This window comes from Psittacula echo (assembly GCF_963264785.1).
Source record: "Psittacula echo genome assembly, chromosome: 1".
NCBI lineage: Eukaryota > Metazoa > Chordata > Aves > Psittaciformes > Psittacidae > Psittacula > Psittacula echo.
The window spans coordinates 2,432,333-2,445,101 of record NC_137735.1 but is presented as its reverse complement, the minus strand read 5'-3'; the positions used below and the strand labels follow the sequence as shown (position 1 = coordinate 2,445,101).

General features: G+C 49.3%; 1 protein-coding gene across 1 annotated transcript in view; it reads left to right on the top strand.

Annotated features, from left to right (window-relative positions):
- Window positions 1–4,437: 4,437 nt before the first annotated feature.
- Window positions 4,438–12,769, top strand: part of ATRN (attractin) — a gene marked incomplete at both ends in the record, with an annotated part of 172,601 nt that continues 164,269 nt past the window's right edge. The window contains one exon of the mRNA XM_080619602.1: window positions 4,438–4,769. Within this exon, the coding sequence (XP_080475728.1) occupies window positions 4,438–4,769 (332 nt within the window). The remainder of the gene's footprint in view (window positions 4,770–12,769) is intronic.

The following is a 12,769-nucleotide window of genomic DNA, read 5'->3' as shown; positions in this document are numbered from 1 at the left end:
GCAAACAAAGCCTTTATTTTTATAAACACCAGAGTTTAAGAGTGCAGTTGGCTTTCTGTTCTGCAGCAAATTTACCATTCTGTGGCGGTGTTCGAACAATATCCATCAGGATGGCACGCTGAAGCGGTTCTTCTCTTCCCAAGAAGCACAACTTACTTTCTTTTGACGTTTTTCCCCTCTTTTTCCTCCTTACACTTTACACAGCACTCTGATTTTCTTTATGAAGCTGGAGGTTATCTCAAAATCCACCAGGATTTCAGGGGAGTGGCTTTACAGGGATTCTGGCTCCGGGCTGGGAGCCATACTTTCCAGGTTTGGACCTAATTTTAGTCCCTAGTCTATACAAATTGACATTTTCCCAAACAGATGCTCTGTTCTCATAGTTACCCAACTTGAGGCAATCAGATACTGGTTTTCAGAGCCTGCACATCTTCCCACTGAAATCAGACGGAGATATGTGGGTCAAATCTTTCCATAAAGCTCTTTGAAAACATCACCTGAAAATAGAAAACCTACAAGAAAAACAGCAGCAAAGCAGATACACTGCGAGTAACGGTGCTCCTGCGATGCTTTTGCTGAACCTGCATTGATCCAGCAGCCTTTGTGGGGCTGCAGACTTGTACAGTAGGAAATGCTGTTTCTTTTGAATTAGATATAAACCCAAGGTCCTCACATTTGTAATCACTAGAGCTCTTAGAGGGCTCTGCATAGAGACAAGTGATACAACTCACGTCCATACGGGGTTGATACCATCTCACCAACCACTGCTAACTGCAACCATCACTAACTGTTCCATTTGCACAGCTTTGGAAGGGAGCAATGTTCTTCCTTTTCCCTCCTATTTTCTGCAGTTCAGTAAAGTTTTATCATCAGTTCCTCCCTACCCTAACAATGAAATATTAAAGCAGCTGTGCAGATGCAGGGATTTGTCAGCTTCTCATCATTACCGTGCCTGCAAATCTATCAGACCTTTGTTCCTGGCAGCATTTCAGTTACTGTATTTCATCCCTTATTAAGTGCATTTTCAAAGGACCTTTGGTCATTACATCCATATCTAAATGAAGGAAAAAGAGAGGTCAAACTAAACCCCCAGCAAACTCTGAGTGTAAGCCTAAATGTGCTTCATAATTGGATGTGTGTTGTCAAACACGCTCCCGGCAGGATTTCCAGGTGGGTGGATAGAAAATAGAGGGTTTCTGTGCTTACTCCTGCTGTTCTACACTTGTATCAGCTGGGGAGCTGGTGGAAAAGCTCCTGATTTGCATGAGAGAAGGAGGACTTGTGGCAGTGTGGCGTCTGGGACATGAACACAGAAACCTAAGGAAAACAAGCGCGAGTGTTTCAGGAAGCCTGAATTCTGCAGAGCGGACAAACACCATGAAACAAACCCTTCATATGACCCAGGGAGTGTTTGGAAGGAGGATCACGTGCAGTTGTTAAGTGTAGGGCTGGCTCGCACACCTCCCAGACAGCAAACAAGCATCTCAGGTGAATATATTTCATTCTGGCCTGATCCTGCTCAGACTCACTGGCACTGCAGGGGTGAAGCACTGAGGGAAGAGGAGCTGGGGGGAAAATGGGGTTTTGTTTTGAAGTCATCTTGGTTTGAAGTTGCATTTAAGGAGAAGGGTTTTGTGCTACGCGTGTGAGCTGCTTTTTACAGTAGCAGGGATTCCTTTCTTGCTGTTTTATTCAGCCTGGGAAAGTGAGGAATTCCTGATGAGGGGTGAGGGATGATTTCAGTGGTGAAACCTGCTGGTTGTAGAGCAAGGAGGATGTTTTGGATAGAGAGCAAGGACATGCTGCTGGAGCCAGCTTGCCCCATGCCATCTGTATATAAGCAGGGCAGTTAGAAGGATATTCAGCAGAGTCATAGAATCATAGAATACTTTGGGTTGGAAAGGACCTTAGGATCTGTGGATTTGGGAACATGGGCAGAGGTTGCAGTGGGTGGAATCAGCAGGTTGGGTGAGGAACATTAAAACTGGCAATGCTGGGTTCTGAGCTAATTGGATATAGCTGGTTCTAGACCCTTGGGAAGGGAGTTATTTCTGGAGTTAAAGGCTCCTGTGAAGCAGCTCATCTCAACAGAAGGTAAAAAACATGCATAATGCAGCCTGATGGCTATGGCTTCAAGTGATTTTTGACCCCAGATATCGCCATTTTGCATGGCACAGATAAATAGACCAAGCAACCAGCTTCCCAAGGCAGCTCCATTGTTTACACACCCAGCGATATCCAGCTCAGCCGTGACTCAGCCATCAGCAATGATGTTCTGACCTTATTAATATCAATGGGAGTCTTCTTAACGAGGACATAATTTCGCCCCAGAGGCCAATTTGTTAATTAGCATCTCTGGCTATCCTGTCATTGCCCATATGAAGAGGGTAGTAACTTGACTTATATACTGAGCAAATATGTGCTGAGTAAATACGCACCCAATTGCATGCACAACGATGGGCCATAAAAGTCTGGCAGGAAGAGTGAACAGGAGTGAGCGTAGCTCCTCACTCCAAAAAGGATTCAGTGCTGGTGGTACTTCCTCTTGTCTGAAATCCATGCCTAAGGAAATGCTTCCTTGATTAGTTGTTGATCTCACATGCAAAAAGGCACTTAAGTGCTGCTCTGATGACATTACATCGTCAGTTGTGATACCCAGGACTAGTCCCTCCCTCAGCGCAATCCCCTCGCTATGTGTGGTTTGCAAAACACCATTGTCCTGCTGTGCCTCTTGCCAGGAAAGGCTGTTCTAACCACTGGAGTACGTCTATTATGAAATATTTCTGTTTTCTGAAACAAAAATAGCCTGGCCTGCACTCTGGGCTAACCCTAACTCCTCCCCTTCCAAAGTGTATTGTCAGGTCAGGCAGTTTCCTGCTAATAAAAGTAGCAAAAAGAAAAGTGGTTTTGAACATTCTTCGCACGTTAAAATTGAATAGATTCAGCTTAATTTAACCGTAATGATCTCCCACAGTTAATGTTTCATGCAGACAGCGACAGGGCACAGTGTGATCACTAACAAGGTCAGGGAAGGATTTCTTCTATTGCGCAACACACACGGATGTTAGTCTTCTCTCAAGTATTCGAGGTTGGCCACAGCAGCTGATGAATACTCTAATAGCTGGACTGTTGGCTTGCCACAGTGTGAGAACTCTCCCTTCCTGCTGGATGAGCTTTCAAAACTCTTTATTTAAGAGAGTTAAAGTTTGCTTGATGAAAAACAGCCATCAACCACTGCACAGATCTGATCATGTTAAACTGAAACAGTTGAAGTTCAGGTTGGAGATAAGGCAGAAGCTCTTCCCTGTGAGGGTGCTGAGGCGCTGGCAAAGGGTGCCCAGAGAAGCTGTGGCTGCCCCATCCCTGGCAGTGTTCAAGGCCAGGTTGGACACAGGGGCTTGGAGCAAGCTGCTCCAGTGGAAGGGGTCCCTGCCTGTGGCAGGGGTTGGAGCTGGAGGAGCTTTAAGGTCCCTTCCAACACAAACCAGGCTGGGATTTGTTTGTTGTTGTATATATATAACAACATATATATATAACAATATATATATATAACTAATATATATGTATTAGTTATTTGGTAGTAAACCTGGCCCTGCTCCAGCCCCTCAATGTCTCTCTTGTAGTGAGGGGCCCAGAACTGAGCACAGGATTCGAGGTGCAGCCTCACCAGTGCCCAGTACAGGGACACAATCACTGCCCTGGCCCTGCTGCCGCACTGGTGCTGATCCAGGCCAGGATGCCGGTGGCTTCTTGGCTGCTTGGGCACAAGCTGCTCATGTTCAGCTCCATCAATGCAGGTCCTTTTCCACGACCAGTTTCCAGCCAGCTTTCCCCAAGCCTGGAGCATTGCATGGGGCTGTTGTGTCCCAAGTGCAAGCTGCCGTTGGCCTCGTTGCACCTCATACAGCTGATCTCGGCCCATGGATCCAGCCTGCCCACATCCCACTGCAGGGCCTCCCTATCCTTCAACACTCCCACCCTACTTGGTGTCATCTCCAAACCCACTCAGGGTGCACTCGATCCCCTCATCCCCATCATCAATAAAGCCATTAAACAACACTGTCCCTAACCCCGAGCCCTGAGGGACACCACCAGTGACCGCTCACTACCTGTAGGGTCAGTCCCACGGGGTGCCCGAGGACACGGGAACACCTCCGGGGCAGTGGGGGGAGCGCCCATCTCTATGCCCCCTCCGCCGTAGAGCTGCCCTCCACGGGGCCGCTCTCTCCACCCCACTCGCTGGTTGTGACAGCGGGGGCGAACGGCAACCCCGCCGCCAGTGGCCTGCGTGCGGGTGACGTCATCGGCCGCGGCCCGGCGGCGCCGCCTGGCTGCTGCGCGCTCCTCCCGCCGCGTCCCGTCCCCCTCCCCTTATCGGCCACCGTAGCGCGGCGGTTCCCCCCTCGCCGGCCACCGTCCCGGGAGGCTCCGCGTTGGATGCTCCGCGTTGTCCCGCCGCCCCCCGCCCGCCCCTTCCCGAGCCGGCGGCGGGGGCAGCAGATGGCGCGGCGGGGCCCGGGCTGGCGGGGCGGGAGGCCGCCGCCGCCGCGGCTGCTGGCGCTGTTGCTGTTGTTGATGATGCCGGCGCTGCCGGGCTTGGGGCCCGCTGCTGCCGCCGGTGCTGCCGCCGCTGAGGAGGTGGCGGCGGCGGCGAAGGAATGCGACAAGCCGTGCGCCAACGGCGGGCGGTGCCAGCCGGCCAGCGGGCAGTGCGAGTGCCAGCCCGGCTGGGTGGGCGACCAGTGCCAGCACTGCGGGGGACGGTTCAGGTGAGGGGCCTGGAGGCGGTGGGGACGCGGCTGGGGGTGTACCCGGTGGGGCGCGGGGATGTGGGGGGACAATGTGGGCCGTGGGACGGGCAGGGAGCCGGGGGGCGGGTGTTAGGGGCTGGGTAGGAGGAGCAGGGGTTTGGGGGCACTGGTTCCAGCTGCCCCAAGGGACACTCAGGGGGAAAAGGGAGGTGGATTTGGGGTCCGCTCGCCACCCCCTGTCCTGGTTGATCCCCTCCTGTGAGGGCAGCGGGGCCATGGGTGTGGGGGGCAGCCCGCGGTGAGGATGAAGGTGGAGGTGAGAGTGCATGGGGGGGGCAGCAGCGGTGTAAATGTCCCTGTTTGAGGCTGCCAAGGGCAAAGAGGGGCGCGGGTGTGCGGGGCTGATCCGGGCATTGAGGGTGTAAAGGGCTGAGGAGGAGACAACAGGGATTTGGGTATAGAAGGGGAGCATGTGGCTGTGAGGGAGCAGGTTTGGAGGGTGATAGAGGGTGATGGGCGCATGGGAGAGATGGGCTGGGAGTGCACAAGGTTGGGTCTGGGGTGGGCAGGGGATGGGGCTGCATGGGGGAGGTCTGGGAGCAATGGGATGTGGGTGTCATTGGTGAGTACAGGGTGTTTGTGCCCGAAAGAGGTTGGGGTGCTGGGGTTATAGAGAGGTAACAGGGAGGAGTTGGGAGCTGAAGGGGCTTGGCTGTGTTGGAGAAGGGGTGTGGGTGTAAGGCATGGGGTGGGTGGGGATCTGGGCATGATGAACTGTGCAGGGCTGAGCCTGGAGATGATGGGCTCTGATTGTGAGTAACTGGGTTTGTGTTGTAGCAGGTCCGGAGAGAATGTAGGAGGGGAGGGGATGGGGTAGGGGGATGTATTTGGGGCAGCAGGGTTAGGCTTGGGGAATGTATGAAGGGATGAAGGATGGTGGATGAATGCCCCATCCCTGGCAGTGTTCAAGGCCAGGTTGGACACAGGGGCTTGGAGCAAGCTGCTCCAGTGGAAGGGGTCCCTGCCCGTGGCAGGGGTTGGAACTGGATGAGGTTTAAGCTCCCTTCCAACCCAAACCAGTCTGTGAGTGAGGACTGGTTTTGTGCATGGAGGTGGATGCAGATGGGAGCAGTGAGGAGTGGGTGCTCTCGGTGGAGGACAGTGTGGGTGTGGGGCCAGATATGAGTGAAAGACAGACGGGATGGGAACTGGATCTGCTAGAGAGCAGTTGAAGTGGGAGAGGAAGGGCTTGCAAGCAGGTGCTGTGGCTGGGTGTAGGCAATAGGGAGTGTTAGGGGGGTTTAAGCAAGCTCGTCTTTGCAGATAGCTTAAGTAGGTGTGGGTTTTGGGTAAGGGCAAGTTTGGGAGAGGTAGCCATGGGGAGAGAGGCAGCATCTTAAAGGGGACATTTGGCACGTGGTTAGAGGAGTGTGTGCTGGCTCCTGGGGAGGGACAGTGGGAATAACAGGTTGGTGGAGGGAAATCCCCTGGTTTGCTGGAGGACAAGGCCAGAGCTGGGCAGCTGGAGGGGATCAAACAGGACAGGGGTGATGTGAGGACCCTTTACACTGGAGAAAGGTGATTTCTGGGCTCTTTGATTGTGGAAAGCTCATTGCTTGCAATGCCAAGGCCACTTTAGGTGGTGATGGGGTGGTGATGGGGTGCTTAGTTGGGTTGTGTGCCTGAAGCCTGTCCCATAGGATGAGACATTGGAAATGTTCATAGGAATAGGCTGTGGAAATGCACTGAAAACTCAGGCTTTCAGTTGAAGGGGTTTCTGTAAGATGGTTACTTGCTTTGGTTTTATCAGCTGGGGCAGCCAGAGAGCCAGTGTGTTGGTGTGCATTAGGTGAATTCCCTGTGCAGGGCTGGTTCTTGGCAAAGAAGGAAATGAAAAAAGGCTGAGTATTCTAAGTAGTGATTGCTTTCCTTGGGAGCCCCTTATGGAAAGTACCAACCACCCTTCAGCGATGCTCCCTGTACATCTGGGGGAATGAATGCTGCCTGTATAAGCTGAATTCCTGGAGGAAAACCACTTTGTGTGCTTTAGGAGTTGAGGTTTCTATTTACTTATTAGTATTTATTTGACAGGCTGTAGATTTGTGTGTGAGCAGCTAATATGAGAGGGGTTCTGTGTGGAAATGATGCTGGGCTAAGCAAGCCCTGGAAGTCGAATGTGTTTTAATGTGTTTTTTGTCACTGTCATGATAAGCATTTGCTTCTAGTTGATGGAGGGCATTGTGAAACAGCCACTTACCTGTTACATTCCTCAAGCGGTTTAGGCTGTTGGGCCTTTAAAAGAGACTAGACTTGAATATAGGCAGAGGCTTCTTGTCTGAATGGTAAAACTGGTGCTGCTGAGTAAAAGAAGAATTGGTGTATATGTATTGCTAAAGGTCTTTTCTTTTTAGCTTCGTATCTATTGTTCTAAGGCTTCTTGTTTGTTTGTCACAAATAATAATGGTCTAAAATGGTAACTGAAAACATAATGTGTGTTTTTCTCTCTCGGGGTTTTACTTAGCTGTTCATTTATTTATTAGGGAGCTGGTTGTAAACTTGGAGCTCCCAGAATTGCAAACAAGTGTGTTTAACAATGATCAGAGCTCTGCAGCCACAGCTTTCACATGAGTTTACTCTGTTTCTTGTCAAAATAACACCGGAGGGTCGTTCTTTTGGTGCTTGGTTATAAAGAGCTTGGCTTTAAGTGTTACTAGATGCAAATGGGAAGTAGAAGGGCAGGTGAAAATTGTTTAGTAAGTGTGGTATGTTCCACATGCTTATCTGCTTGCTTGAGAGATGTAATTAAGTGTTGGTGTGGTAATCTTCCTGTCCTGATCTAGATGTGTATGATGACTCGATTTGTGGCCTTGACTTTATTTACGTTGAACACTGAGGTGATGATCCAGCTTGGGCTTCACTGAGCTACTAATCCCGCACCTCTTCCAGTGTTAACAGTGAAGAATGAGCATCGGAGCTCTGTGTCTCCACTAACATTGTATCTCCACTGACATTCTACTTGCCTTCTCCATTGGGAAAGTCTGCTTATTTAGACTGCAGTCAGAGATATAGGTAACAAACCTGGGGAGGGCCATTTTCTTCCTTGGTTCATCCCACTCACAAAAGGGAGGTCGTGTGCTGTTCTTATGCAGATGTATAGGGTGTTTTTAAGCTCGTGTGGTGTGCTGAGACTTCTTACAAAGGAAAAGGCAGAGCAAAAGTGTACCTGCACGTGATCGTTCTTGGTGGTAGGAATGGCTTCTGAGAAAGCATTGACCTCTGCACAGATCAGTGATGCTCTTGAGGGGGTGGAAGACTGAGTTAGGAAGGACTCGAGGTAATTTTCTTGTGTTTAAGATGTGCAACCAACCACCTGAGTTCTTTAAAGGTGAAGATCTTGGTTTTAAAGGAAGCTGAAGTAGAAAACAGGGGACGTGCCTGACGCGCTTGTGTTTTCTATTTCTGTACAAACCTCCAGTGGGCTTCTGTGCAGGCTGGAGGCTGCTGCAGGTCAGTGGCTTCAAGCTGGAAGAGGAGAGGACTGCTGCTGCGAGGCTGTCTGCTGGGAGGGATGAGAAATCTCCCAGTCACAGAGCTGCAGCAGCATGCTGCAGATAATGTTTCTGAGCAGAGAGAGCTCAGGAGCACCAAACTGGAGGGTGAACTTGCCAGCGTTGGGTGTTGTGCAGTCAAAAGGATGCTGCAAGCTTGGAGACCACAGGCTCTTCAGGGTGCTTTCCATAGCTCAGTGACACAACCTCTTGTCCTGCTTGAATTAAATGCTTTCAGCCAGCTGCCTGATCTGCAGGCAGACAAAGGCTGCTGGGGGAGGTAGAGCACAGCTTAAGAAATGACCACTGTTTTGCATAGATTTACTGGCCAGAGATTGTAGAGATTGGATTCACAAATGCAGGCTAGTGCTTGGCTTCTGGACCAGTAATTGTGTATGTATTATGTATTTAGGCATAGAAATGGCCATTTGATATATGATTGTAGCAGAAGACATGTTCAAGGCCTGGTTGGATGGGGCTTGGAGCAACCTGCTCTAGTGGAAGGTGTCCCTGCCCATGGCAAGGGATTGGAACTGGGTGAGTTTTATGATCCCTTCCAACCCATTCTATGATTCTGTGATAATAAACCACAAATGATTCCAGAGAGCTGTTTCTTGTGTGTAACAGCACTGCTTCTCCTTTCATGGTAATACTTTTGTGGGTTTTTTTTGAGGTGGGAGATAGAAAATGCAAAGCAGTGCTTAAAATGCAACGTGACAGTTGGAAGGGGAGGGAAGAAAAAAGATGAGTGTGTCTTTTCAACTATCTTTTCATTAATTTAATGAAGGCAGTTATGGGCTGCTGATTGAACATCAGTAAAGAGTTGGTGGTAATAAAGTGTCCTTGGCTAAAGAATATTACAGTGAAGAGGAATTTTACCTCTGGAAGATTTGAGTAAATCAGAACTGGAGAGAGTTGCTGGCAAGGAGCTATCACAGTTGCCATTCTTCAGTAAATGGGAGCTTTTGGTCAAAGGGTGGTATATACAAACCCCTTGTCTTTACAAAGCTACGTGAGGCAGTGTAAGGCTTTAGGGAAGCCAGGAAACTACAGAATATATCTAAGGATATTGGCAGTTTGAACCAAATCAGTTTAGGTGCTCAAATTAGATTTGAGTGCTGCGTTTGTGCCTGATTCCCCATTCTGTTTCTCCCTTTTCATTAGTACTTTATCATGCTTTAAAATGATTTTCGCTTCCATGTTGCTGTGTGAAGGACTCGCTCAAATGTTGTGCACTGGTGCTAAAAGACTAAGCCATTCAAGCAGGGAATACTTAAGCATTATCAATTCAAAAGAATACATTGAGGGGGGAAAAAGAACCTTTATGTGCTTTCATTTAGTTCTTGGAAGCATTGTTTCCAACTCTGGATTTATAATCTTGCTGGGAGGTGTGTGCTTTTGTATCTGTCTGACATCGCTGTTTCTATTTATCTATGTATCTATTTAAATGGCCTGTTCATTGAGAGAGAAACTCATGGCTAATATTTCTTGTGAGATCCCACTGTTTTATTGTTTCTCTGGCTGATTTGTTGGACAGTGATGTTTTATTAGGGCCATTATAAGAACAAAAATTCCCTGTGAAATAATTCAATATTGTTGAAATACCTGCTCTGTTCGACACTTCTTGCCTTGCACTGAGCAGCCAGCATCAATATTTGAATTGCATGAGGCTTTGTTAATGTTTGCAAGAAGCTCACTTCTTACCATGATTTTTTCAGTCTGCTTTATAGCAAGGAGGGGTATATATAGTGGTAAACTCAGAACAGGAAGATAATGCAGTGCTAGATCCTTCCTGTCATCTCTGCTTCATGCACGTCATATGTCTTCTGCATTGGAGCATTAGTTACTGGAATTAATGAGCTGCTCATGGTTTTAACGTGTGGGGGAGAGGAGTGAGTAGCATCCAGCTGCTGTCTTCCTGCTGAGCACTGGGACCTCCAGGAGTCCTGCAGGTAGAGGATAACACTGCTGTCCCTAACAGTTCCAGGAACACAGCACTGCCTCAGACCAATGCCTCAGACTTGATTGTAAGCGTTTCCTTTTCTGCAGTGGTCGATGTAAGAGATTTCTGTCTTGTTTCTCTATGGCTGTTTGAATACTGGGGAGCAGCTGCCTGAGTCAGCTTAGAGGTTGTCAGACACTGCTCTAGATTTTTCCATTATTTCAGAGTCTCAGTTGCTTCTTTCTTTATGGATCTAAAATAATCATAGCATCTCAGACTGGTTTGGGTTGGAAGGGACCTTAAAGCTCATTCAGTTCCAAGCCTCTGCCACAGGCAGGGACCCCTTCCACTAGAGCAGCTTGCTCCAAGCCCCTGTGTCCAACCTGGCCTTGAACACTGCCAGGGATGGGGCAGCCACAGCTTCTCTGGGCACCCTGGGCCAGCGCCTCAGCACCCTCACAGGGAAGAGCTTCTGCCTAAGAGCTCATCTCAGTCTCCCCTCTGGCAGGTTCAAGCCATTCCCCTTGGCCTGGCCCTACAGGCCCTTGTCCCAAGCCCCTCTCCAGCTTTCCTGCAGCCCCTTTAGGCACTGGAGCTGCTCTCAGGTCTCCCCTTCAGGAGCCTTCTCTTGTCCAGGCTGCCCCAGCCCAGCTCTCTCAGCCTGGCTCCAGAGCAGAGCTGCTCCAGCCCTCGCAGCATCTCCATGGCCTCGTCTGGCCTCGCTCCAGCAGCTCCACGTCCCTCTTGTGCTGCTGCCCCAGAGCTGGATCAGGGCTGCAGGGGGGGTCTCCCCAGAGCACAGCAGAGGGGCAGGATCCCCTCCCTGAGCTGCTGCTCACGCTCTGGGTTGCAGCCCAGCACACAGCTCCTGTCCGGCTGGGTGTTTGTTGCCATCTTAGTCAATTTACATTTAATACAAATAACTTTGATTCAGATATCAAGAAAGGAGTGAGGTTAGCTCTGTGCTCACAGAACTGGCTTTTTCTTTTGAAGCATTCAAAAGAGCTCGGACCAGCCATGCTTTTATCGTGCTTCCTGATAAAGTTAAATAACATTTGGAACGCATGTGACAGATTTCACTTTCCTGGCTTGTTCCTCTGAAGCCTTCATGAGCAATCGCATTTAAAACCATGAGCTTACTGTGCCTAACGTAAGGGTCTATGGAGAGGCATGCTGAAAATCCTCTATATATTGAGATAAAATGCTGCTGCTGACCAAGCTGTTGTATTATTGCATTAATTTATGATACCCTTGGGTGCTCTTTTCTTAAACAGCCAGTTTCCTTGAAGGATTTTTTTCCCATTTGAAGTTCCAAGCACAGCGCTTGGAATTAGCTTCTTGATCTGGGAGAGCTTTGCTTTTTCCTCCTGCACACAAACGTTCCCAGCACGTAGCTCTTTAGGAGCTCTTCAATCCCGTCTTCTAAAGGCTAGTGCAAAATATAGTAGAAAATGCAGAAGATGGGATGGAGAATGATGTGATTTGGGAGGTGAAATGGTTTTGATGGAGCTTTGAGTTGCTACAAGCTGGAATTCACCCTAAGGACCGTGACAATTTTATTGCAGTACTTTGTTCTTGTATAGCCACATGCCAACATCTGCCACTGTAACCACTGCAGAGTCTTAAAGCAGGGCTGGAAAATCTGATAATCAATTTTACAGCATGGAACAGAGATGGTAATTTGCTGTGTGCATGGCTTTGAATCAAATACTCATTTAGTCACTGAAAGACTGAACCAGTAATGATGTTTGCTTTTTGTTTCCTGCTTTTGTTCCCTTGCTTTGTTTGTGGCTGATGCACATGGAGCTCCTTTGGAGTCTACTTGAGGCTGTAATAATGCCCTTCCCTCCCTTTGCTTCCAATAAATATTTATTTGATCGAGATGCAGGTTGCTGTGAGGGTTTCAGTGGATGTGCCTGTGATACAGAGAATGGCTGTGGTTTGTGGAACCTGAAATCCTTGGAATGCGCAAAACAGAAGGGCTCTGTCCTGATTATGGAGTTGTGAAATCATTAGGGTTGGTAAGAGATTGTAATTGCACACAGAGCAGCCTTCATGTGCAGATCTGGTAGGCTAAATCTAGTACATTGGAGCAGTGGGGGAATTCTTAGAATAATCTGTTAAAGAAAATGAACTCGATGTTTTGGGCTGATAACGGCCTTGGTGCATCTCACATGATGAAGAATCATAGAATCTCTGACTGGTTTGGGTTGGAAGGGAGCTTAAAGCTCCTCCAGCTCCAACCCCTGCCACGGGCAGGGACCCCTTCCACTGGAGCAGCTTGCTCCAAGCCCCTGTGTCCAACCTGGCCTTGAACACTGCCAGGGATGGGGCAGCCACAGCTTCTCTGGGCACCCTGGGCCAGCACCTCAGCACCCTCCCAGGGAAGAGCTTCTGCCTAAGAGCTCAGCTCAGTCTCCCCTCTGGCAGGTTCAAGCCATTCCCCTTGGCCTGGCCCTACAGGCCCTTGTCCCAAGCCCCTCTCCAGGTTTCCTGCAGCCCCTTTAGGCACTGGAGCTGCTCTAAGG